This window comes from Ustilaginoidea virens, chromosome 5 (genome assembly GCF_000687475.1).
Source record: "Ustilaginoidea virens chromosome 5, complete sequence".
Classification (NCBI taxonomy): Eukaryota; Fungi; Ascomycota; class Sordariomycetes; order Hypocreales; family Clavicipitaceae; genus Ustilaginoidea; species Ustilaginoidea virens.
Window position 1 is genome coordinate 3172649 of NC_057320.1, and position 23802 is coordinate 3196450.

The 23802-nt window shown below is 55.3% G+C and overlaps 8 protein-coding genes across 8 annotated transcripts; 3 read left to right on the forward strand and 5 right to left on the reverse strand.

Moving 5' to 3' along the window:
* Positions 1 to 459: 459 nt before the first annotated feature.
* UV8b_06641 (uncharacterized protein) lies at positions 460 to 2329 on the reverse strand (the record flags this gene model as incomplete). Its single annotated transcript, XM_043144138.1, has 2 exons — positions 460 to 1199; positions 1375 to 2329. 2 exons carry the CDS (start codon positions 2327 to 2329, stop codon positions 460 to 462), a joined length of 1695 nt encoding a protein of 564 aa, XP_043000073.1.
* Positions 2330 to 3006: 677 nt separating this feature from the next.
* Positions 3007 to 5005, reverse strand: UV8b_06642 (uncharacterized protein; the record flags this gene model as incomplete). Its single annotated transcript, XM_043144139.1, has 2 exons — positions 3007 to 4763; positions 4909 to 5005. The coding sequence occupies 2 exons, from the start codon at positions 5003 to 5005 to the stop codon at positions 3007 to 3009; spliced, it is 1854 nt and encodes a 617-aa protein (XP_043000074.1).
* A 480-nt stretch (positions 5006 to 5485) lies between these two features.
* On the forward strand, positions 5486 to 6309 carry UV8b_06643 (uncharacterized protein; the record flags this gene model as incomplete). Its single annotated transcript, XM_043144140.1, has 2 exons — positions 5486 to 5762; positions 5897 to 6309. 2 exons carry the CDS (start codon positions 5486 to 5488, stop codon positions 6307 to 6309), a joined length of 690 nt encoding a protein of 229 aa, XP_043000075.1.
* Positions 6310 to 6693: 384 nt separating this feature from the next.
* Positions 6694 to 8130, reverse strand: UV8b_06644 (uncharacterized protein; the record flags this gene model as incomplete). The annotated part of the gene is made up of 2 exons (XM_043144141.1): positions 6694 to 7609; positions 7706 to 8130. 2 exons carry the CDS (start codon positions 8128 to 8130, stop codon positions 6694 to 6696), a joined length of 1341 nt encoding a protein of 446 aa, XP_043000076.1.
* Positions 8131 to 10730: 2600 nt separating this feature from the next.
* UV8b_06645 (uncharacterized protein) lies at positions 10731 to 12215 on the forward strand (the record flags this gene model as incomplete). The annotated part of the gene is made up of 2 exons (XM_043144142.1): positions 10731 to 11300; positions 11400 to 12215. 2 exons carry the CDS (start codon positions 10731 to 10733, stop codon positions 12213 to 12215), a joined length of 1386 nt encoding a protein of 461 aa, XP_043000077.1.
* A 398-nt stretch (positions 12216 to 12613) lies between these two features.
* Positions 12614 to 12988, reverse strand: UV8b_06646 (uncharacterized protein; the record flags this gene model as incomplete). The annotated part of the gene is made up of 2 exons (XM_043144143.1): positions 12614 to 12858; positions 12955 to 12988. The coding sequence occupies 2 exons, from the start codon at positions 12986 to 12988 to the stop codon at positions 12614 to 12616; spliced, it is 279 nt and encodes a 92-aa protein (XP_043000078.1).
* A 474-nt stretch (positions 12989 to 13462) lies between these two features.
* UV8b_06647 (uncharacterized protein) lies at positions 13463 to 18919 on the reverse strand (the record flags this gene model as incomplete). Its single annotated transcript, XM_043144144.1, has 3 exons — positions 13463 to 13631; positions 13697 to 15849; positions 15914 to 18919. The coding sequence occupies 3 exons, from the start codon at positions 18917 to 18919 to the stop codon at positions 13463 to 13465; spliced, it is 5328 nt and encodes a 1775-aa protein (XP_043000079.1).
* A 3674-nt stretch (positions 18920 to 22593) lies between these two features.
* Positions 22594 to 23614, forward strand: UV8b_06648 (uncharacterized protein; the record flags this gene model as incomplete). Its single annotated transcript, XM_043144145.1, has 2 exons — positions 22594 to 23028; positions 23102 to 23614. The coding sequence occupies 2 exons, from the start codon at positions 22594 to 22596 to the stop codon at positions 23612 to 23614; spliced, it is 948 nt and encodes a 315-aa protein (XP_043000080.1).
* Between the last annotated feature and the right edge of the window lie 188 nt (positions 23615 to 23802).

The following is a 23802-nucleotide window of genomic DNA, read 5'->3' on the forward strand; positions in this document are numbered from 1 at the left end:
AGTTTGGCCAATTAAGCCACGAGGTGGTGGTGTTGTTGTTGTTCATTATACATTATGTATGCTGGCTTACAAGTGTAGGTACCTACCTACCTCCCTGGTAGCTGGAAGGTACCTACCTCATACCTTGGGCATGTTGTAACGCATACTCTTGACAAGGTCTAGGGCTGCAGCCAATCAGACCGCCCGCCCACTTTTGACAATCGAGACGACGACCCCACCCCCGCTTTTGCCCCACCGGCGGACAGCTGCAGGTCCCCTTCGCCCCCCGGCCCTGGCCAGCTGGCACGCTGGGAACACCAAAGCACCAAAATAGAATAACTAGGGTCCATCCAAATCTCCGTCGAATCCGACGTCTCCTCGAACGAATGCAGCAACTGCACAGGAGCATCCGACGTCTCCTCGAACGAATCCATCCTCGATGGACCACAGCTCCCCTGCTCACTGCTCACTGCTCACTGCTCACTGCCCGCTCGAGCTCCCCACCCTCCCCCGGGCCGGAACGCCGTCCACGTCCATCTCCAGCTCCGTCGCCATCTGCCACCACGACACCGCGTCCACCACCCCCCCCAGCGGCATGCGCAGCCGCTGCATCCCCTGGGCGTGCGTCTCCGTCCTCGCGGCCTCGATGGCGTGGTGCTCAAACTCCAGCTCGCCCGAGAGGGCGTACGCCTCGTTCCACGCCGCCAGCAGCTTGGCCAGGTCGACGCGCAGCCGCCACCCGGCGCGCCAGACGAGCTTCCTCGCGCGCCGCGAGTACGTGAAGGAGCAGGCCTGCCCGTGCTGAGCGTTCCACAGCGTCATGGTCTCCAGCTTGGGCATGCGCAGGGCCGTGGCGGCGGCGCCCCGCAGCAGCAGCCAGATGTGCTGCGTGTCCGTGGCCTCGTGCAGCATCGTCGACGTGAGGGCCAGCGTCGTGAGCTCCGGCCACCGCCAGCTCGGCTGCGCCACGGTGCAGAAGTGCAGGGCGTCGATCATGAAGGACACGGACAGGTGCTCGAGGCGCTCCAGCCGCCGGGTGGCGTCGGCCACGGCGATGGCGAGGAGAGTGTCCGGCCTCCTGCCCCTGCGCTGGGCCCGGATGGACGCGCCCCGCGTGGAGCGCACCAGCTGCTTCATGCAAAACTCGTTGTAGTCTTCGAAAATGGATATGTGCCTGATGCTCGTGGGCAGGCAGCGACCGTCCATGAGGAGCCCATATTCTGCAGCATCATCAGCTCGTCGGCGGCGCCGGAAAAGAAAAAAAAAAGAGAAAAGAACGGGAACCGTATGGACTTGTTTCCCTTGGAATAAACTTATCATGTCGTCGAGAAACAACCACAAAAAAAAAAAAAAGAAACAGGACATGTTGGCCCTTGCCAACTCACTCCCACTCACCGTGGTCAAACTCGGCCTGGTCTATCGTGTTCCACGCCCTCCACGGCTCATACACCAAGTCCTCCAGCGCCGGCAGGTTCTGCAGCATGAGCCCCAGAGTCGTTGCCGCGAACCGCCGCCGCGACTGCCGCCTCATGACGAGCCGCGTGACGGCCGCGACCGTGGGCAGCGCCTGCCGCAGCCTCAGCGGCGACCTCTGGTCCCATATCCTCGACACGGCCCCGTAGTCGGGGAACCAGTACCACCCCCAGCCGCCGGGCTTGGGCCGCTGCTCCCGCAGGACGCAGGGCGGGATGCAGATGCCGCGGGGGACGTCGGCGCGCCCGCCAAAGAACCACGCCGGGAACCAATGCAGCGTGTCGCTCGGCGACTGCACCGAGATCTCGAGCGTCAAGCCCCGGCCCGTGGCCCGCCACCCCGACAGGATGGCAAAGACCCTCTCGACGGCCAGGCCGATGATGCGCCCGTTGGCCTCCTGCTCCCACTCCGTCTCCGGCCTGTCGCACTCCCAGCACGTGTACTCGCGGAGCTCGATGTTGAGCCAGATGTGCCGCACCAGGCGTCGCTGGCGATCCACCATGCGCCTCTCCAGCCCGCGGAGCTGCCGGTCGTGGATCCGCACGTGGCTAAACTTGTGCGCCTCGATAAACCGCTGCCACTCCCTGCACACCAGCGCGTACCTGGTCAGGCTGTGCCGTTCGTACACGATCGAGCGGAGGATCTGGGAGCGAACCTCGGGGGGCAGCCGAGGCCAGCCGGTGACGGGGAGTTCCTTGCGCCATGTCAGTATCGTCCGCGAGCGCTCGAATAAGCTATAAAGGTAGGAGTAGGAGCAGGAGCAGGAGCAGGAGCAGAAGTAGGACGCGGCGCCATAAAATGACACGACGACGCCAAAGAATCGAGCGGTGCAGTCGACTGCAAGCATAAACACCCTGATGCCGACCCAGCCTGGCATGGTGGATGATTTTTCCCGAGCTTTCTCTTCTTTTCCCCCTTCTCTTGCCCTCCTCTCTTTCCATTCTCTTGGTTTGGTTCTTTCTTTTTTTTTTCCCCTTCTTAATGTTCTATTTTCTTTTATTTCTTTCTTTTTTCCTTCGCAGAAACGCTCTTTTTAACCCGACGCAAGGGGCTGGGATCTAGCTTTTCGATGGATGCGATGCGCAAGCTGCAAACGTTATTCCAAAACCACAAGCCTACACCGAAAAGCTTGGTCGCGTCGCGCCCATGTCCTGCAGATGGCGAGGCTAAATAACCGCTCTGCGTGCATGCCAAGGTTGCACCGCAACACTACGTCAAGACGGCTTCCAGACGCTGACACACTGCAAAACATTTCATGTGTTTCTTACTTTGACATTGTTCGAGTTTCCGACCAGCTATGCCTTTACCAATGTCCGATGGTAGAAAATGCCAAGGGCGCCGGAAACGCCCAACCGTCATTGATAAGATGGTGATGGCTGCTGTTGTGTGATGCGATGCCAAAACAAACCTCTTTTGACTTTGTTTTGCCTTTGCTTCACTCGAGCAACCAGGGGAAAATGATGGAACAAGTACAAAAAAAAAAAAAAAGACCGGAAATGAAAAAAAAAAAAAAAAAAAAAAAAGGAAAAGAACCCCCCCCAAAAAAAACACCTGCTACTGGTCGTCATCCGTCATTTCCATTATGCTCTCTCCTCCATCCTCTTCGTCGTCTAGAAGCGCTCCCCTCGTCGTCACCCTTCCCTTGCCCTTGTCCGGCACGCCTTGACCGATCCCCACATCATGGCCGTTTAGTCTCTGCGCAGCTTCCATCTTTCTCTCGTCAAGGTGGTGCTCAAACTCGGCAAGATGGTCGGCATCTTGGTCTGCTGCCACGTCGGTCAGAACCGTCTCCTCGAGCGCCTTGTTCAAGAGCTCGGTGGCGATGCTGTCCTGCGGGTTGATGGCCAGGGCTTGATGCAAGACGGCCACGGCCTCCTCGGGCCGGTTCTGCTCCATCAGGATGAGCCCCTTGGCGCTAAAGATTGCGGCGTCCTTACCGCCCAACCTCAGCACCTCGTCAAACATGTCGAGCGCCCTGTTAAAGTGGCGCAGACGTCGGTACGCGTGCGCGAGGTTCGTCTTGGCCGAGAGCCAGGCCGAAGGCTCGCTGTTGATCTCCTCGGCCACGTCCAGGGCGGCGGTCAAGTACTGCACGGCTTCCTTGGGGCGGTCCTGGTGGTACTTGACGATGCCCATCTCGTTGAGCAGCAGAGGATCCGTCTTGCAGAGGCCGTAGGCCGTCTTGAGGAACTCCTCGGCGAGGGCCATGTTGTTGAGCGCGTGGTTCTGCATGCCGAGGAAGACCTGGGGCAGATGGGTGCCCATGAACAACCTGGCGGCCGTGGAGTAGGCCGAGATGGCCTGGTCGTGCTCGCCCTCGGCCGCAAACGTGTGGGCGAAACCTATCCAGGCCGGGCCGAAGTGCGCGTCCATCATGCTGGCCTTGCTAAAGTACCGGCGAGCTTCGGCAATCTTGCCAATGGCAAAGTAGTAGATGCCGACGGCCAGCCACGTGCACGGCTCGTCCGGGTGGGTGTCGGCAAGGTCGTGGGCCACGAGAAACAGGACGTTGTTCATCTTGAGCTCGTACAGGCATGCCAGGTGCACGGGGTACACGGAAAAGTTGTACTTGTCCTCGTGCAGTATCGAGTTGGTGATGGCGAGGGCGTCCTGGTGGCGGCACTGGGTGTAGAGCAGGTCGGCCCGCGCGAGCTGAAGATCGGGGTTGGCAGACAGGCGGTAGTGCGTCGACAGGGAGTCGTGGGCGGTTTGGAAGGCGGCCGGGTTGCGGTACTTGGACAGGCGCGTCGTGTAGAGCATCCTGGTGAAGTCGGCGGCTTCCTGGGACGAGGAAACGTCGCCAGACACGGTGATGGAGTCAAAGTCGAGGCTTTCGAGAAACTGCCACTCCTCGTCGGGCGACAGCAGCGAGTTCTTCATGAGCTGCTGGAAGGCCTCGAAGCATCGGACGTCGATGCGCACGGCATCCTTGTAGCACTCCTTGGCCCTGTCAAAGGCGTTCTGCTTGGCGTAGCAGATTCCCCTGAGGAAGCACATGGCCGCCTCGAAGCGCCGGTTGGCCGCATCCTCCTCGTCCACCCCGGCGTCGCGGCGACGGCTGCCGTGGTGGCGGGGCTGCGACTTTCGCTTGTTGCTGCCGCCGTTGGAGATGAGATGGGTCGGGTTCCGCTCCCCGAGGACAGCGAGCGCTTCCTCGTAACGAGACTGCTTGATGAGACAGTGCCCGGCGAGATAGCGACACGACGGGCTGCGGGACACGAGGTCCTGCTTGGAGAGGAAGGCCTGCGCGCGAGTGTAGTTGCCCGTAGCAAAGTGAACTTGAGCCAGCCAGAAGGCGTCGTGGTCGTCATCTGCAGCGGGGGAGGGGGGGGAGACCGGGCAAAGTCTTGTCAGCCGGCGGGCCCATCTCGCAGGTTTTACTCGGACTCGGAATCGCGAAAACCTGGAAAGACGGGAATCATCGTGCATGGGTGGATGGGGGGCAAGGAAACGAACTAGTCAAGGCCAGCAGCTTGTCGCCGATAAAGATGGCGGATTCGTACTGCGCCTTGTTCAGAGCATCCTGCCGCCACTCCCTGAGGAACTTCTCCATGGCGCGACGTTGTTTTCACACATGAGCGGAGGCGAAGAAGCAAGCAAAAGGCCTGGGGGGGGGGGGGGGGGGGGGGCGAAACTTATGTCCGGAGAGAGACGGCGGGGGAGCTGGCGGACATTGCTTTTTTCCAGGCTCGGCAGATTGACTGTTTCGATGACTTTTGGTCAGGGTTCGGGGGGGAGGGGATCTTGCTGCGAGTGACGGACTGCGGACTTGTCGTTGCAAGCGCGACCATGGATGGTTGAGGTTGAAGCTGTACTGGCATGGAATAGAAGCGGGTTTTCCTCGGCCACGTGGGGGTGCGATGAGTAAAAAGGGGGTGGGGAAAAGGTGGGGGGGCGTGCAGAGCAAGAGAGCCGGGGTACGTCTAGCTCGCGGGAACTTGCCATCGCCAGCGCCAAAACTTGCTGCTTCCAAAGCTCGAAACCTCAAAAGGCTTCAGCAACCCCCGCGAACGACAAGCAGCAACCGCCCGCCATGGAGCCCTCCCCCGCCGTCCGAGTCCGATCCGCAGCCCTTGCCCGCGACACCAACGAGACCAAGATCCAGCTGGCCATCAACCTCGACGGCGGAGACTTTCCCACCGCCACCGACGCGCGCCTCCTCCAAGCCGCCACCGCGCACGCCTCTCAGTCCAGCAAGTCGCAGCGCATCGCGGTAGACACCGGCATCGGGTTCCTCGACCACATGCTCCACGCCTTGGCCAAGCACGCCGGTTGGAGCCTCGCCCTCTGCTGCGAGGGAGATCTCCACAGTGCGTGTGCCTTTTCTTTTCTTTCTTTTTTTTTCTTTTTTTTTTGAGTGTTCCTCCCCCGGAATCATGCATGTCGCTTTCGAAAACGGCTCCCTCGGCCTGGCTGACCTTTTTTCTTTGGCAAACCGCCATAGTCGACGACCATCACACCGCCGAAGACTGCTGCATCGCCCTCGGCTACGCCTTCCACCAGGCCTTGGGCAGCCTCGCCGGAGTCGCTCGGTTCGGCTACGCCTACGCTCCTCTTGACGAGGCGCTCTCCCGGGCCGTCGTCGACCTGTCCAACCGTCCTTATAGCGTCGTCGAGCTCGGGCTCAAGCGTGAATGGCTTGGCAAGCTGAGCACCGAGATGGTGCCGCACTGCCTGCAGAGCTTTGCGCAGGCCGCTCGCCTCACCCTTCATGTGGATTGCCTTCGAGGTGACAACGACCACCACAGGGCCGAGAGTGCGTTCAAGGCTCTCGCGGTGGCCATCAAGATGGCTACCGCTCGTGTCAAGGGAAAGGAAGGCGAGGTGCCCAGTACCAAGGGAACCTTGAGTGCCTAGCTTGATCATGATGGTCGCATTGGTCATAATGGTCATCGTGGTCATCATGGTCATCATGGTCACGACGGTCACGACGGTCATGATGGCGTTTCTTTCCTTTATTTCTTTCTCTCTTCAGTCTTCTGGCGCAACGGTAGGGGCGTGTCTACTCGGAGCAATCATTTTATTCGGCACCCTCAAACATTTAGAGCAATAGAGCAGCATGTCATGACTTGCCATGGTTGATTTTTTATAGTCTTTACTCTTCATTTTATTTCCATCTTCAGTTCCACCTTTCCTCTGCAGAATCCACCCATTTCCTACGCTTGAAATGGACCCTGATTTCGATCGCACTTTTGATACCACACATGCTATGCTAGTCCACATATACACGCCTCCTGTCAATCACGTACGGTAGTCGCCGTTGATGGTGACGTAGTCGTGGCTGAAATCGCACGTCCAGTGAACTGCAGCTTTGTCGCCCGTGCCGAGCTTCACCAGAATCTCCAGGTCTTCCATTTCGAGAATCTCGCTGGCACGCTCCTCGTCCACTTGCTCGGGCTCGCCATTCACCAACAGCTTGAGCTCCTTGGACCCATCCGTGGGGACAAACGAGACGTGGGTCTTCTCGGGCACAATCTCGGGCACATCGCTGATCGGCTGGCCAGGTTTCGAGATGAGAGCATAGCCAGCAGCGCACAGGATACGCCCCCAGTTGGCATCCTTGCCGTACAGCGCGGTTTTGACGAGCGGCGAGAGGGCAATAGACCGGGCGACCTGGCGGGCGGATTCTTCAGAAGCGCCGTCCACGACGCGAATGGTGACGAACTTTGTGGCCCCCTCGCCGTCGCGCACAATGTACTTGGCCAAGTCGGTGGCAAAGTCGGTTAACACGGTCTGCAACGCATCGTAGTCTGGCGACTGTTCCGACGAGACTTGCTTGCCGCCAGCGGCGCCGTTGGCCAAAAGAGCCACAGTATCGTTGGTGGACGTATCTCCGTCCACGGTAATGGAGTTGAATGAGCGGTCCACGGCGTGCCCAAGAAGGTTTTTCATCACGGCGGGAGCAATCGGGGCATCGGTGGCCAAGATGGTTAGCAGCGTCGCCATGTTTGGCGCCAGCATGCCGGCGCCCTTGGTCATGCCGGCAATCCGATACTCCACGCCTGGCGACGAGGGAAGGCGGAACGCCCGGGACATGAGCTTGGGAAATGTATCCGTGGTGCAGATGGCCTTGGCGCAGCTCATCCAGTCGCTGTGATGGTGCCCAGCTTGTTGCACCGCCATGGGGATGTGATGGAGGATCTTTGCGATGGGTAGCCTGTGCCACGTGTCAGAAATCGTGAAAAAAAAAAAGGACAAAGGAACAAAATGGAAAAAAAAGAAGATCGCAACGGCCCAGTTGGTCGCCTCTCACCTCTGACCGATGACTCCGGTGCTCATGACAATGGTTGAGCTTTTGCTCCCAACCCGCTGATCGGTCGCCTCGGCCATCTGGGCGGCATCTCGAAGGCCGCCGATGCCGGTCACGGCGTTGGCATTGCCCGAGTTGACAATGACGCTGCGGACGCCAGCGTTGGCTTTGCTCTGGAGGAGTTTGCGGCTAAAGGTCACGGGAGCCGCCTGGAACTTGTTCTTGGTAAAGACGGCAGCTGCAGAGCAGTCTCGGTCTGAAGTCACCAGCGCGATGTCGGGCTTGCTTGTGTTGCCAGGCTTGACACCGCAGAATATGCCGGCGGCGGAAAACCCCTTGGGGTAGGTGCCAGACGTGGGTACGTACTTGGCCTTGGCGGCTGGAATCGTGCCGCCAAGGCTGGTTGAAATTGCGCGAGTAAAGCTCATCTCTCCTCCTGCACCTGCTCCAGATGTTGCTGTTGCTGTTGCTGTTGCTCTTGCCTTTGCCTCGTCGATTTTTTTTGATTTTTTTTTTTGGGGTGGCGTTGAGGCAGAAACGCAAAGGCTAAGGGAGAGCGAGGGCCTGAGGGGCGAACGTACATAGATGGTGGCCGTGGCCGGTTACTACCATGATTCAGTGAGGACAACACAGTAGCTCCAGGCTCGTGACTGAAGCGGCAACCTTGTCGAGCACCATCGACAAGTCTCGGCCGGGAATGGGGACGCTGTCTTGGAATGCATCTCTGTGTACGGAGTGCTCCGTGCTCGGGGATTCAAGCAAAGCTGAAAGTGTATTGTCGCCCATGATTGAGAATTTGAGATTCAAGGAAGGGCAAGTTACTTTCCAGCCGCCCCAACTTCGACGAAGCCAAGGAGTCTGTCTCGAGGGTACAGGTCAACCGACCTATGTCCCCCCCTTATCATCCGACCCCCCCATAATAACTTAACTGACCTGACCATTGCTGTGGGCTATACTCTTAATATAATTGGTTTATTAGGGAGTAGTGGGTCAGGTCACTTTATATAGAAAACTATATGGAGAAGTACTTTCTCTACTGTTTTATTAGGTTCTTACGTAAGGGTACCTAGTAATAGTACTAAAGAAGTCACTTTATATAGAAAATAGTATAGGAAAGTACTTTCTCTACTATTTCTTAGGTTCTATAGTAGGGGTACCTAGTCAAAGAAGTTAAAGAAGTCACTTTCTATAGATATATATATATAAAGATACCTCTTTTTCTATCCCTAGTAGGTACCTAGGTACTAGGTACTTAGTAGAAATATAAGAAGTCACTTTATATAGAAAAATATATATAAAGGTACCTTTTCTATGTATAGTACCTAAGGACCTAGGTACCTACCTAATAAAAGAAAGGAAGTCACTTTCTATAGGAAAGTCTATATAATAGTACTTTATCTACTTTTAATATTAGGTTCTTAGGTAGGGATACCTAGTAAAAATATAAGGGAAATCACTCACTATAGAAAAATATATATAAAGATACTTATAGTCTAGTGGCTACTATAGATTAAAGGATCTACTACTATTTATTAGCGTATCTCTATATTAGGAAAGAGCATTGGTCAGGTCTGTTAAGTTATTATGGGGGGGTCGAATGACTAGGGGGGGGCATAGGTCGGTTGATATGTAGTCTCGTCTGTCTCCCTCCTGCAGCTGCCAACAAGCGCGTTCCCAGCTGGAAACTGCTGCCGCCCAGCACTGACCAACCAGCTGCTGTCAAGAGCGCCCCACTCCGGAAATTGCGCTGCTTGCACGTGCCTTACCTAAGCAAAAGCGCTGATTCAGCGCGCCCCAACTGGGGTATAAAGTCTCTCCCCTCCGCCGCAGACTTTCGGTTCTCTTTTCCTCTTTCCTCTCCATCCGAGTGCACGGGCGTTTTCCTTCTCCGTGAAGCGATAAGCTGAGAGAGGAATTTTGCTAGTTGAAAACTATACACAAACCGCTCCTGTTTGATTTATTCGGGCAGGGAATTTTTGGAACCTTTTTTCGCCTTGTTTTTTTTTTTTTTCCTTTCATTGCAGCTTGATTCTTCGTGGGTCAGCGTGAAGAAGGGAAGCGTCGATGTTTTGCTTGCCAGGGCCTGGAATGGAAAGTGTGTAAACGATTTTTCCGTCTAGAGGCGTCCTAGCTACGTTGCGTGTGTTTCAAATGCTGCTCCTGCTGCTGCTGCTGCTGCTGCTGCGGGCGTGTCTAAATGTTGAATGTTGACTCGCCGACGAGTCCTTTTTTTCTCTCGGCGTTGAAATGTTATTTCCCCGGTTGAATCCTTGCCTCCATTCAAGCAGCTGCTGAACCCGCAGCAAATAGGCCCACGCCTGGCTCGCCGCGAGAAAGTGGAGAGACGGTCTGCGTAGCCGGCTGCAATGTCAAGTTCATTCGTGCCGTGATTGATGTCCATTGATGCTTCTGATGGTTTTGCTGTCCGTTCGATTACGCACGTAGTTGACAGTGCGGAGTTATCCGTGGCCAGCACAGTACGTCCTGGATCGTTCCTACCAGACCCGACGGAGTCGACTCAAGTCGAGTACAGTATGTACAGCACAGTACCTGCCAGGGAGCACTGCTAGCGCGGGGCAATCGAGGCACAACTATAACTGTAGGTACCTTAGGTAGCCAATGTAGGTGCGTGCACTGTAGCTTATAGCACGTCAAGGCGCTAAACTTTCTCCCAACATCCGCAGATCTGCAGCCAAAGCAAAACACCAAACACGGCCGTCACTGACTGATCGCCGACGTCAATCCGGCGCGGCAAATCCTTTTGTGCAAATCTGAAGCAGAGCACCAGAGACGACGACATCCAGATCCCGCCGCCCTCCCGCCAGCAACAGAAAAAGCAACAGCAACAGCAACAGCAACAGCAGCAGCAGCAGCAGCAGCAGCAGCAGCAGCAGCAGCAGCAGTTTTTCCGTAGTCAGTTTGACACTGGAGACTTGATCCACCGACAACGTGCCCCTCGTTTCTACCACGTCTCGAGGCTCGACCAGCCAACTACCTTCCCCCGAACGGTTCGATATAGCCTGCCCTCATGGCCACCGAGGCTGGCCAGCCCGCTACAGCAGGCGTCGAGGCGGCCAAGAAAGAACAGAAGCAACCCGGTCAACCCAAAGCTCAGCAGAAACACGAGGCTGCGCAAGGCGACGCCCCCGGCGGGGACAAGAAACTCTCCAATGCCGAGCTGAAGAAGAGGGCCAAGGAGGAAAAGGCCGCCAGGAGAGCACAAGCAAAGGCCGCGCAACCACCGCCGAGCATCTCCAGCCCCTCGGGAGCCCACGGAGCCCACGGAGCTGCTGGGGATGCAAAACCCGCCGCCGCCAAGGCCAAGGCCAACCACCCGAAGCAGGTTGGTCTGCCTCTGCACGGCCACCACCGCCCAGCTTCACGCAGCGTCCTGCCTACCTCTGCCTCCAAGGAGGCGGTGGCCAAGCCCAAGGTGCCGGAATGCTTCAGCCACCTGTCCATGGCGAGGCGCATCGACTTGACCCACGCGGACAAGGACGTGAACCCGGCCGTGTTGGCGTTGGGGCAGCAGATGGGCTCGTTTGCCATCAGCGACAGCACCGCACGGCTGGAGGCCACGCTACTGGCCTTTAAAAAGGTGCGCATTTCTTTGCCTCTCATCTCATCTTTTCCGTATAAGAAGAAAGAAAAAACCCCCCCCCAAAGCTTCTGGATATGCACTGACGGAAGAGCCAAGGTCATCGACGCATACTCCACCCCCCACGGCAACACCTTCTCGCGCCATTTCACCTCGCACGTCCTCAACCCCCAGATTGAGTACCTGACGGCATGCCGCCCCATGTGCTTCTCCATGGGAAACGCGGTCCGATGGCTCAAGCTCCAGATCAGCAAGATCGACATTGACCTACCCGACTCGGCCGCCAAGAAGGTGCTCTGCCAGGCCATTGATAACTTCATCCACGAGCGCATCATCCTCGCCGACCTGGTCATAGTCAAGACGGCAGCCGGCATGATTGCCGACGACGAAGTCGTCTTGACTTACGCTCACCACAAGCTTGTCGAGGGAGCCCTGCTGCAGGCCAAGACGGACGGCAAGCGGTTCAGAGTCGTTCTCGTCGACGACCCGTTCGACCGCGTGGGCGTCGCGCATGCCAAGAAGCTGGCCGGCGCCGGCATCCCCGTCGCCTATGCCTCCGACCTCGGCGCCTTGCGAGCCAACCTCCAGGAGGCCACCCTTGTGCTTGCCGCAGCCGAGGCCATGTTCAGCAACGGCTCCATGTACGCCAGAGCCGGCACGTGCGACATTGCCGCCGCCGCCACAGATCTGGGCGTTCGCGTGGTGGCCTTGAGCGAAACCATCAACTTCACGGAGCGAGTGTCGACCGACTCGCTGACGTACAACGAAATCGATCCCGAGAGGAGCACGGACGAAGGCTTCAGGCTGTTGTTCGACACCACCAAAGACAAGTTCATCTCCGTCGTTCTCACCGAGCTGGGCAACTCGTCCGCAATGTCCGTCCCTGCTGTTCTTAGAAAGTTGGAGGAGCTGTAGATTGCATCGTGTAAGCGGCTTTAAACAGCCTGACTGCCCTTGCCCCGCCCGTTGATGCAAAAAAATTAAAAAAATTAAAAAAATTAAAAAAAAAAATCGAAAGAGTAAACGTGAGATGAAACCTTGCTTCCGTCATTCCCGCCCCGTGGCACCTTGTTCCCGACACACATCCCCATCAGTACGCCGAGCACAGCCGAGTCCACTGGCCGCCCCCAAACGCACTTTTCGCTTCACAGCACGTACCTACACCCGCAGCCCATTCTCCAGCCTTGCCTAGGCCGGCGTCGCTCATCCTCCATCCCAACCATTGCATGTATGTGCCTAATGTTCAATAACACGCGCCGCCTGCCCTCCCCCCCGGGGCCCCCGCGGCGCACACGCGCTCCCCGTCTCCTCGCTTACTGCATCGCCGCGGCGGCGGCATCCCCCGCCTCCTCGGCCTCCCGCTCCGCCTTCCTCTTCCTCTTCTCCAGCAAGTAGGCCTTTCGCTCGCTCAGCATCGCAGACTGCCTGTCGTCGACCCCCTGCAGCCAGTACCCGAAGCTCGCCCCGCCGGCCGCGTACAGCGGGTACGCCCACAGGGACGACTTGTTGAAGAACGGCCGCATCTCGATGCCGACCTGCCAGAAGCGCACGGCGAGGCCTAGGTAAGCGGCAACATGTCGTGTGTCAGACTCAGAATCATCCGCTGGCTTTGGTCAAAGGCGGGCAGGTTCGCCCGAGGGGGGGGGGGACGTACCGAAGCAACTCCAGAAAGCGATGCGGTGGACCATGTTTTGTTTGCGAGATGGGTGGAAGTCACCGAGCGGAGGGGGGGATCGTGTGCAGAGCGGTGCGGAGCGGTGCAAGGTGGTTACGGTGTTATCGTGTGCAGTATACTACTGTCTATTGAATGCCTACGCTGATTGGAGTTTGGAGGTCAATTGAAGTTGAGGGACAAGCTCTCCTCTGGGAGCCTTCCACACGTGAGAAGTCACATGACGCTCTAGCTGCAAAAAAAAAAAAGAAAAAAAAAAGAAGCCCCCATACTCCGTGAGTCTGGACAAGGCTCGTGTGATCCGGTCCATGCCATGTTAAATCTACTACAAAGCCCTCGTCTTAGATCAAGTGATCATCATCCCTTCTATCCTCGCTGCCTTAAGTTGAATGCGGATAGGGTGACAGACACAAAGAGGTCATCCGTATGGTAACGTTTCCCCCCCCAGCCTCACATGCTTGCCTATTTTCTTTTTTCCTACCTAGCCAGATCATTCCGCCCGTTGGGATCCATGCGAATACGGCGGAGGCGGCCCTTGAGGCGAGGCAGCGCTTGGCATGGAGGCAAGGGGAGCCGCGGCTGAAGCATTACTCGTCGCTCCAGCCACCTCGGAGACCTTGGCAATCATTTTGCTCATGTATTGCTGGATAAAAGATTCCCTGCCGAGTATCAGCTGCATGGCTCGGCATTCCATCAAGAAAACGTCGAGCCTCGTGGAACTTACGTATAGTAGCTGTGATCCGAGTTGTGTGCGGAAACAAGATTGTGTGCCAGCTCATGGGCTAGGACCACCCACCACCAGGTCGCTGCCTCGGCTCTTCCAGCACCGCTGTTGACCTGGGCTGCGTGCAGCTGCAGGAAGAAGCGCAAGTTGCAGAAGATGCTGCCGCCCGTGTTGAACGCAATGGTGCTTCCCGATTCGTCGTAGAAGATGTGCAAAACTGTCGGCGACAGTGAGTAGACGCCTCCGACTTCGACCAACAGCCGCGCAAAGGCGTTTATCGGGCCAATGTTGGCAGCGAGGAAATCCGCAGCGGCCGTGTGCATTGTCTTTGCTACGTAAACCTTGATGCTGTTCGAGGCTTCCGCTGCAAGAGCAATGTTTTGGGCCGGGGTGCTGTCGCAGTACGTGGCTTGCTCCTTCACCTTGTTGATCGTTGGCTCGGAGAATACGTGGTCGGAGCCGTGAGCGCGGGTGGCACCGACGGCGTTGAGAAGATTCTGCTGCACAACGGCAGGGCTGGTCACCCGTCCGTCGTCCTTCTGAGGATGCTTCGCGTCGTTTGGCCGGTCACCAGGCCTGGACGGACCAGCTGGAGGTGCGTCGTCAACAAACTGTTGGAGCTGTTTCCTGGATCCATCACGGCTGTCATCCTGGCTGTCAAAGCCGAGCCTGCGGCTAAGGCTGGAAAACAAGCCGCCGCTTTTCCCCGGCTGCTGCGCACCGTCCGCGACCGAGTCGTCCGGTGAGCCCCAAGCTCCCGGCATAGGGGGTTTCGAAGGCTCTGGTGTCCGCGCTACCTGTCTCGCAGCCTGTGCCGCGCCTGGCGGTTCTCTGACATCGCCACCCGGCGCCGTATTCGTATTCCCTTGCTGGGCCCAGCTTTGTTCTCTCTCGCGTATCCGCTGCTGCTCTTCCTCCAGGGCTTTGCGCCGCTCCTCCTCTGCGATACGTGCTTCAGCTGCCTTGGCCCGCAGGATTCTGTCAACGTTGTACCCACGGGCACGGAGTCCATACAGATCCAGCGTGAGGAGCGGTTCGAAAAAGAGATAGGCTTGCTGGCTAGGTCGCTTCAAGACCATCTGGCAAACGGCCTGTCCGATCTGATACATGTCTGGTGGGCCGTCGTCGGCGACGTAAAGAACCCACGCACCTTCTTCATACGCACCAGCAGCGGACCGTTTCTCAGTGTGGGATTGGCGTTGGCCTTGCAGAGTACGTCGAAGTGCTACTGAGCGCACCATCTCAACCCGCAAGTTCTTCTCCAGCCATTTTGAGTCGCGTTTGACAGCATCTCGCCGGTAGCTTGCGTACTCATGGAGGAAGATCTTGGACCTCTCAACCACGTGCTTGCATAACTGCCCAGCAACCTTCTGCCTTGTGGTGTGAGGACCAATACGAACATCCTCTTGGACAATGCTGCTCAACTGCTGGGCCCCGAGCTGGAGGTAAAAGCTTTCCAGAGTGTCTTCCTCTGGTGCGCATATCAAGTGCTCCTTGAACAGACGATAGCTGATAATATCATCAACAACGACAATCTGATTCGGCGAAGCCAGCTGATATTGTTTAATAGGCGCCTCACTCTCCTCTTCAAACTCAATCAGGTCAGCCTTGTTTGTTGCCAACTCTTTATATGCCAACAGACAGGGGGACGTTTTGAGTTTGCGCCACAACTCCTTGTCGAGACGCAGGTTGCTGGACGAATCTGCCAGAGATTTGAGGAGATCCATGTACTTTTCCGGGCTCTTGAGCACACTGAGCAGCCTCGCAGGCTCGCTGCAAGCCATGTAGGCGACTTCTATCTTGGTAGGCTCACTCTTGGCTCCGCAGTGAAACAAGAAGGCGTTCGCCTCCTGGCCAAAGTCAACAAAGTCGAAAATCTCGCCATAGGTGGTTGAGGATCCGAGGTAAACTCGAGTTGGGCATGCATGAGACGCGCCCGCACCACCAGACTTTGACGACTGGGTTGGACTGGGTCGAGATACTGGGATGAATGAGGCGTTTCGAAGTTTTGCCAAACTGCTCTCACGTACTTCCGTAATCCGAGAGGCAAAATAGCCAAAGAGTGCAGTGGCGGAATGTTTATCACGAGGGGGACTTGCCAACAATCTGTTGACGCAATCCACCATGGGAGGGTTTAAGGCTACCCCGAATTTCTTGGAATCTGTTAGCGTTGAACCACGTTTGATTTGGAAAGAAGAGTAGTTGAAGAAAACATACGTTTGCATGAATATGGAGGTCTTTCCGGAGGATAGAAAACCCAAGAATGGCGGCCCTTTCATTCGTGAAACACTTCGAAGGGCTCACTAATTGCGTGCTGCCTTGTAGTGGCAGAAAGGACTTTTGGGTATCGCCGAGATGAAAAGCCGCATAGCCGTTTGAGTGGTGATTGGCGATGAAGTATGCCATCGCCGAAGTTCGAAGGGCATCATCCTTTGACGACATCATTTCTACAAGCTCAGGTACCGAGGGATAGACACGAAGTCCCAAGAGCGAGAGAAACCTGGCTTCAGGACTACCAGGTCGGAAACTACCTGGAGGGCCAGGCCATTTGAGTAGGGGAAGGCCGAGGGCCCGAAGAGCATCTCTGGGCTCAAACAGTTCCGAAACCCGGTACAGTTTCTTGGAGCCCTGGGTTGAGGTCATGCCTTGGGGGCCCGCTTCCGCGGGACAAAACTTGGATTCTCTTAGCTTTCTCAAATCGTCAGAGGGAATGTCGTTCTGAACCGAGGCAAGATATTTGATGAGCTCCATATGACTCCATTTCCTCTGACCGTCATCTCCCGAATCATTCAACAGCCGTGTAAATATTGTTTCCAAATCAACAGTTTTGCGCACCCCCACGGCAGCCAAGAATTTTTCCTTCATATTCTCGCATCCCTGAATGATTGGCAGGTCATCAAAGAGTTTGACAGAGGGGAAAAAGGAGTCGCCAGGCTTTCTCATGCCCATTTTCGTTGGCATGATGGGGTGTGACTGAACCAACGAAGCCAATGTTACCTTATCCTTGTTGGATATCTTGTCCCAGTTCTTGGAAAGAATCATCAATACTTGAAGAGAAAATTTGGGCGTCTTTGTAACGCTTTCTGCTTCGGCTCTAGAGTTTGATGTGTCGAGGAGGTATCGAAACCATGGCAATACCTCCAGAGGCTCCCATCCTAGTGCTTGCAATTCAAAAGCATTGGAGTTGATGGTGAAGGAGAAAGGTATTGTTGTAGGCGGCACTGGTACGCTGGCAGGAAGAATGCTGTCACTAAGATAGTTCGTTATGCTGCCAAGCGCAATAATCTCGCCAGAGTCTTGATCGCTCACGGTTGCCACTGCGACTTCAATAAGGGCGGCGCGGCTGCCTGGATCAAGCTCACCGCTTAAACTCTTCTTGCCTGCCCACGAAATGAATTTGATCATTTGCGCTTTTGTCAAAGCTTTGGCTTCTAGTTCCCGCTTGACATCGGTGACTGTAATGTGGGATATGAGACCAAAATCAATCAGTTTCTTTACAAATGGACTGCTTTTCATATCTTCTGGCACGACCGGTATGCTTTCCACGAAACCGTCGAGTTCGGCCGATCCGAGGCGAACCTGTGTGGTTTGCAGCACACCTTGACTCGAATAGGCCTCAATGGATGCCTTTTTGAAACAAGTCCAGAAAGCCTCCTCCACGACCTGGCCAACTTGGTTGCTGGGTGTTGAGTCCCCGAAGGTGAATGTTTTGAGGGTGTGCAGGGCGTCAGGCATGTACTTGGATATGGTGCTCGATGGAATGTTTTTGCTGCTTCCGGCCGAGGCTCGGACCCTGGCACTCAAGTCACTCATCTCGTTGGAAAATGCCAGCCTCGAAACGACCCCAGCAGCTCTCAGAAGCTCAACATTCCAGGTCCTAACCCATCTTGCGTTGAGATCAATGGCTTCTCGCTCCACAGTTGGAATGACGGACGGGGCGGAGACATGAAACCCAGCACCGGTCGTTTGCATGGTGGGAAACCCGATGAAGATACGGCCGCCAGGCTTTTTATTCGGCAACACAGTGGCAAACACATCTGTTGCCTTTCTGAATGCCGAATCGGCGGCTGAAACCTCTGGCGCTCCTGCCTCGTCAAAGGAGGAAGTGAGAATCGAAATTTTGGTGGCTTTTGGCGGCAGTTTCTTTGTCGCTCTTTCGAGTTCGGAGGCGAAAGAGGAGGAAATGTTGGTCTGTATAGCAGCCGAAGTGGCACTCAGATATATCGAAGACGAGTGTACCTTTGTGACATCCTCCGCTATCTGCGGCTGGGCAAGGCTGTCCTCGGACTGTGACTTTGTTTTCAAACCAGCTTGTGAGGCACTGGCTGTTAGCCGGGCAAAGAAAGATCTCAAAGAAGACGGCTCATTTGATCCGTATGATTCGGAACATTTGGTGATTGACGCTTGCGATTGCGGTTTCCACCCTATGGCACTCATGTAAGACGCAGCAATCTGGGTGCTTATACGTTCAACCCCGACGACCTTCATCAGACCTTCCTTCGTCCTTGCTTCCAGATCTCGAGGGAGCGACATATGCGCAGCAGGAGACGACTTTTTCCGCAGGGACAGTATCTGGTAATCATCGATCCAAAACTCGATGGTTTGCAACGCGACAAAGGTCAAGCTGGTGGCAAGGAACTGACTGACGGAAAGAAGGTTCGGCATCGGTGTTGTCGTGTTCCGATAATCCAGCACAAATGTCGTGTGGCGGCTAGCTTTGCCGTCTGGCAGTTGAGATTTCTTGGTGAAGAGGGAGTTCCCTTTCCAGTAGAAGGCCATGGCTTCGCTTCCGGAGCTGATGAATGGCTCTTCGCAGTCCGCAAACACGCTGTAAAACCCGACGCCAAAGGCTCCGATCTTGGTCTCGTCCGGGTTGCCCTCGGCTATCCGCTTCAGTCTACCCCAGTCTGTTTTTGTAAATGGCTGGCCATCATTCTGCACAACCAGACGGCGCAACGTATGATTTGCTACGACATGCTTCAACAAGTCGGACCGGCTTGTCGAACTAGGAAGAGGAACTTGAGTTGATGGTATGGTTTCCCACTTTACTGTAACCGTTGTTGCCTGCGCATCGGCAGCGTTTTGTATGAGCTCTCGTAGTGTGGTCCATTCTCCGGAATATCTGGCCAGGACTTTATCTATCAACGCGCGAGTATCGACAGTGACGGCTTCTTCGTCCTCACCGTCCCGCAGAGCTGCAGCACGGAGACTCGAATAGTCCATAGCGACATGAACCAATATATTGACGGTTTTTGACGGACCGCTGCAGGTTCAATCGTTGGGGGGGGGGGGGGGATTGGTGATGGAGAGCTTGCTGTGATGGAAGGAAGTCGTGACAAAGGAAGCCCTGGCAAATACTGTGAGCAGTGTAGCGGCAAACTCGGCGATACGACAGTGACAGCTTGTATAATCCGTTCATTCAAACCCCGGCAAATAAATGTAGATGTGCAGATAAAACAAGTCTATAAGGGTGTAAAAGCAAAAGATATTATGTATATGCCCGCAATGATTGATAAGGAATGACGAGGGCCATCTGATGGTGTTGCTCCCCCATCAGCGAAATCACCCGCAATGCTTAGCGCTTCGCTTCAGGAGGAGCTTGAAGTCATGCGGTTTGTTACAAAAGCACGCGTCACCTGTCGTCGCCTGGGACAGCTGTACGGGCAAATCCACAGCTGGCCCCACCTGCAACATATGTGGAGCTGAGAATACATATGTACCGGTACGCGTATACTTCTACAAACTTCCTCATGCAAATTACCTTGGCTAATGAAAATGGCTATCGTGTCTCTCCCATACTTTGCGAATTATTTAGGCACTCGAAAATTTTGTGACGCTTCGTTAACCGCATCCTAAAGATGATGTTCCCCTGGCGGTTGCGCCCAGGCATCCTAAGTTCAATCCTGCATGGGCCCCCAAGAGCTGACGGCCGATGCTGGTCCCACTGGTTTCGATGCTTCCTGATATCGCTCATGTTTAATCCTATACAGGCTGCTGCTGCTTACTCTATCATTCGAGCATGTTCTTGGCCTTCTCGAGTGTACTACAATTTCGACATTCGTGCTGTCCCTGCTGGTTCCGTGCTGAAGCGCTGGCAAGGGATCTGGTCGGATTGAAAACCGCGATGAAGGAACCGTGTCCAGGAGGTGGATTGCTGGACAGCATGCAACCACCACTCAAGAAATAAGCTTGGAGCGCCCGGCGAGGCAACGACGCAAGCGACGTAATGGCGTAGAACGTACTTATTAGGTTTAGACTCGCTCTTCCTTGGAAGGAATTCAACCACCTCCGAACCACTAATTCGACCCTATGGTCTGGTCTGGTGTATGATTTCAGACTAAGCAAAAGTAAGGCCCAGAACATCTGCGATATGACAGGCAAGAGTGAGCCGGGTGGGAAAAGGTAGTAGACGGTTGATCGAAAGGGTAACCAATATGGCCTCGTGAACATTTTGGCGGCATCTCGACAAATGAACAGCCTAAGATTTCATCACGAGTCCTCCAGCGCGGTGCCTATCATCGCTTGAACATGTCGCTTCAGCCCCAACATGAACATGAAGTAATTTTGACCCATACAGGCACACAAGACATCAAAGGTACGCCTGCACAAGGACAAAGACAAGGCTCTGCCAGCAAGACAATGAATTCGCAAGAGACATCCTCAACCGGGGCAAGAAGGGCGACTGTCATAACCAAAAGAGTGCTTTGCCAGCATGCTGGAATATACATCCCTAGCTGATGGTAATGATGTTTGGTATCAAGGTTCCGGGGGGGGGAGACCTTGGACACTTCCCACTTGGCCATGCGATTGTCAAGGTCCAAATAGGCATGCTGTGTAGACTTCGAGGATTGACATGAGGGTGGCAAGGCAGCCAAGAACCCCGTAAAACATGACGAGATGCTTGAGATACTTACCCGGTGAGGGAGCCGAGAATCTCTTTATACTTTTCGGCGCGAATTCACCACCCGGTGATGCTGAGCTCCGGCGATAGGTGCAATGCTGGCCATTTCTGCCATGCTGAGTGTGGACTGGGACGAAACCAAAGAAAAAGATATTCCACAAGAGGGAGCTGACTGGCCCATCAATCCAAATAGGCAACTAATATGGCGGTCGTATTTGAGATGAATGGTGTGTTGATGAGCGGTGACTGCGGATAATAAGGTGACCAAGTTGAAGGCAAGCACGGCCGTTTGGAAAACGTTGCGAAAGAGGAATAAGAATGGCAACAAGGAACTAAAAACTACCTTGATAACCGGTGGGTAGGGACTTGATTTGTAGCAAACATGCTCCTGAGAAGGTGTAGCCTCAGTAGCAGCCCATTATTCTTTGTTGACGACGATGCGACAGAAGATGCAGTTCATTTTTGACTCCTTTCTGTGCCTATCTCGCGGGGGTTTTGGTGGGAAGCAATATTTTTGCGATGCAAAAGGACCCTTGGTCCGGAGCAGTTGTATATGAAGATGATCCTCAAGAATGACGTCTAGATGAGCAAGGAGCTATATAATCGTGTCATATTAGTTAATTTCGAGTGAACTTGATCATGGCTGGCGGCAGGATGTTTCAAGCGCCACCTTTTCAAGTCAAACTGGGCGAGATTCAAGACGGTGAGTTTATGCTACAAGGCCTCAACTACCATTCCGGTTGGGTGGATATCTTAAACGCAGTGTCTTTTTTTTTTTTTTCATGGTCAATCTCTCCTGGTCGACCGAGGACTTGAGCTGCGCTGTCGGGTATGCCTCCTTCTGGCTTCATCGTGACCTGGCCCCCGTTCCCTGCGATGATCATCCCGGGGCTCTCGTCTTCTATCTCGGACATTACGATTGCGGCTGCGACTCCGACTCCGACTCCGACTCCGATTCCGACTACGGCTTCGACTGCAATATCTGTCTGGGACATAACGCTTCCGATGCCTCCTTTCGTCACCTTCACGGCCATGTCTGTCCCGGCTGCGATGTCTACGCTCGGGTTCCCGCTCACGGCTGCAGCTGCGGCTGCGACTGCGGCTGCGACTGCGGCTGCGACTGCGGCTTCGATGTCGGCGTGATTTCGCATTATCGCGATTCCGGCGACCATTGCGACTCCGACTGCGGGGGTCCCGTCGGCTGCCCGTTCTTTCTGAGCCTTCATCTCTCCGTGACCGCTCGCGCTTGCCACCATGTGTAGTGGCTGCCTCTCGGTCATCGACAAGTGACGCGTTCGCAGGTCCAACTAGCCTCGTGTTCCCTATCGCTAGTGCGTTTGCGCCACTCGTGTTCCTCTGCGGAGGCGGCAGCCCCAAGGTCCGAGCTATGGCGTCTTCCTCTGCCTCTTTGATTCTCTGGAGTTCTTCCTTTCGCTGCCGGGCGAGCCGTTCTTGGTCGGTTTCATTGGCATCCGCGGGAGCTTGGTCCGCCTTGGCATACCAGTTGAGGTCCTTGCCTTTTTGCCATCGGCCGACGGGAGCTTTAAGACTGTGGCCGAGATAGTTTTCACGGTGGGAGGAGTTGGCCACCTCGTCCCAACTGAAGTTTGCGCCGCCTCGCGAGCCGGACTTGCGTATCGTTGACAAGAGGTCCATGTCCGGATAGAGACTCGTTGTAATGGTTTGTCGACTGCGGTCGGTGTTGCTGTGTCCATTCACCACTTGGTACAAGTTATCCGTAATACAGTACGGAATGATGTTACAGAGGACTTTGTACATTGACGGCTGAAAAGTCAATGGATCTGGTGGAGATTACTTAAGCCAGCCGATATGCAGGGAATCCCCACCACCACCTCCTGGCCTGCCCGACGGAGCAACCTGGTTGGTTGTTGTTGTTGGTTGTGAGTTCCCACCACAGCGCCATCGGGCAAGGAAACTCACCCGACTTCACGACAAACTCGACGACGTCGTCGCGAAGCGTGTCCCGGCTCTCAACATGGCCCATTCCAATGACCCTCCTTTGGACGAAATCCAATGGAGATCTCCGCAAACCCTAGCTGGAATGGGCGGTCTGCACTCCAACACCATCCTGTTTTACTTTGCCGAGTCGCCGTTTTTCGAGCGGACATCCAACAACGCCGTCATCATGAGTCAGGCCATGAACAACATGGCCATGTATCATTACATACAGACCCGCGAGGCCTTTGAAGGCCGGCTCAAGACCATGTCCGGCCTGGAGTTTATAGTCGGGGAAGAGCCTGCCGAAACAGGACCCGGGATGGGCACGGGCGTATGGGTCATTCGCAAGCAGACCAGGAGGAAGCAGCAGTACCAGGAGGATGACGAGATTACGGTCCACGCGTCTTTTTTCGTCGTCGGCGAGAACATATACATGGCGCCGACTGTGGCCGACATCCTCGCGTCGAGAATTGTGCGTCTTTCCATCGGGCTCGCCTGGGGTTGACGCGAGCAGTCGTCCGTGGAAGCTAATCAGATCTCGGCAGATGACCATATCGTCCTCCATCGCCAAAGCATTACCTGCCGCCGAGAGCGCGCGGAAATGGCGCCCGTCCGTGGGCCACGTCTACCAAGTCCCTTCCAACCAGCCTTCTCGGAACAAGACGCAGGAACTGAAAGAAGGTAGCCCGACGGCCGACAACGCGAATAAGCCGACGCCAGCCGCTACCCATAAGAACGACGAACTGTCATTGGAACGGTCTGCCGAAGAAGCCTTCATGATTCACATGAGGCATGGAGGAGAATACGTCGACGAGAACCCCATCACCGGGCGACCCGGTGAATTCCAGCTGTCTTCAACCGGCAGAAAAGCAGTGCCCTTGCCCAGCAAGGGGCCCGAGGCCGGTGTCGGTGCTATGAACGGGCCAGCAATAATAAACCCAAAGACAGACTTGAAGAAGGACTCCAAGTCTCCCAAGACGCCAAAGTCCACCACGACGCCCAAGTTGAAAAGGAAGAAGACCAAGATGTCTGCGGCCAACACGCCAGTCGCGTCATGACGTATAGAAAAATATTCTCATCTTTCGACCATCCTGGAACAACGACGTTTTGGGATACTGAAAAGCATTTGCTGAAAAGCGTTCGACGAGGAGTTTTTAGGCTTGACGTTTACTTGATACCCTGCAGAAGCCGATAGGTGCTTGAACAGAAGATTTTAGATTGTTGTTGTTGTGGGCCGCGGTCGACG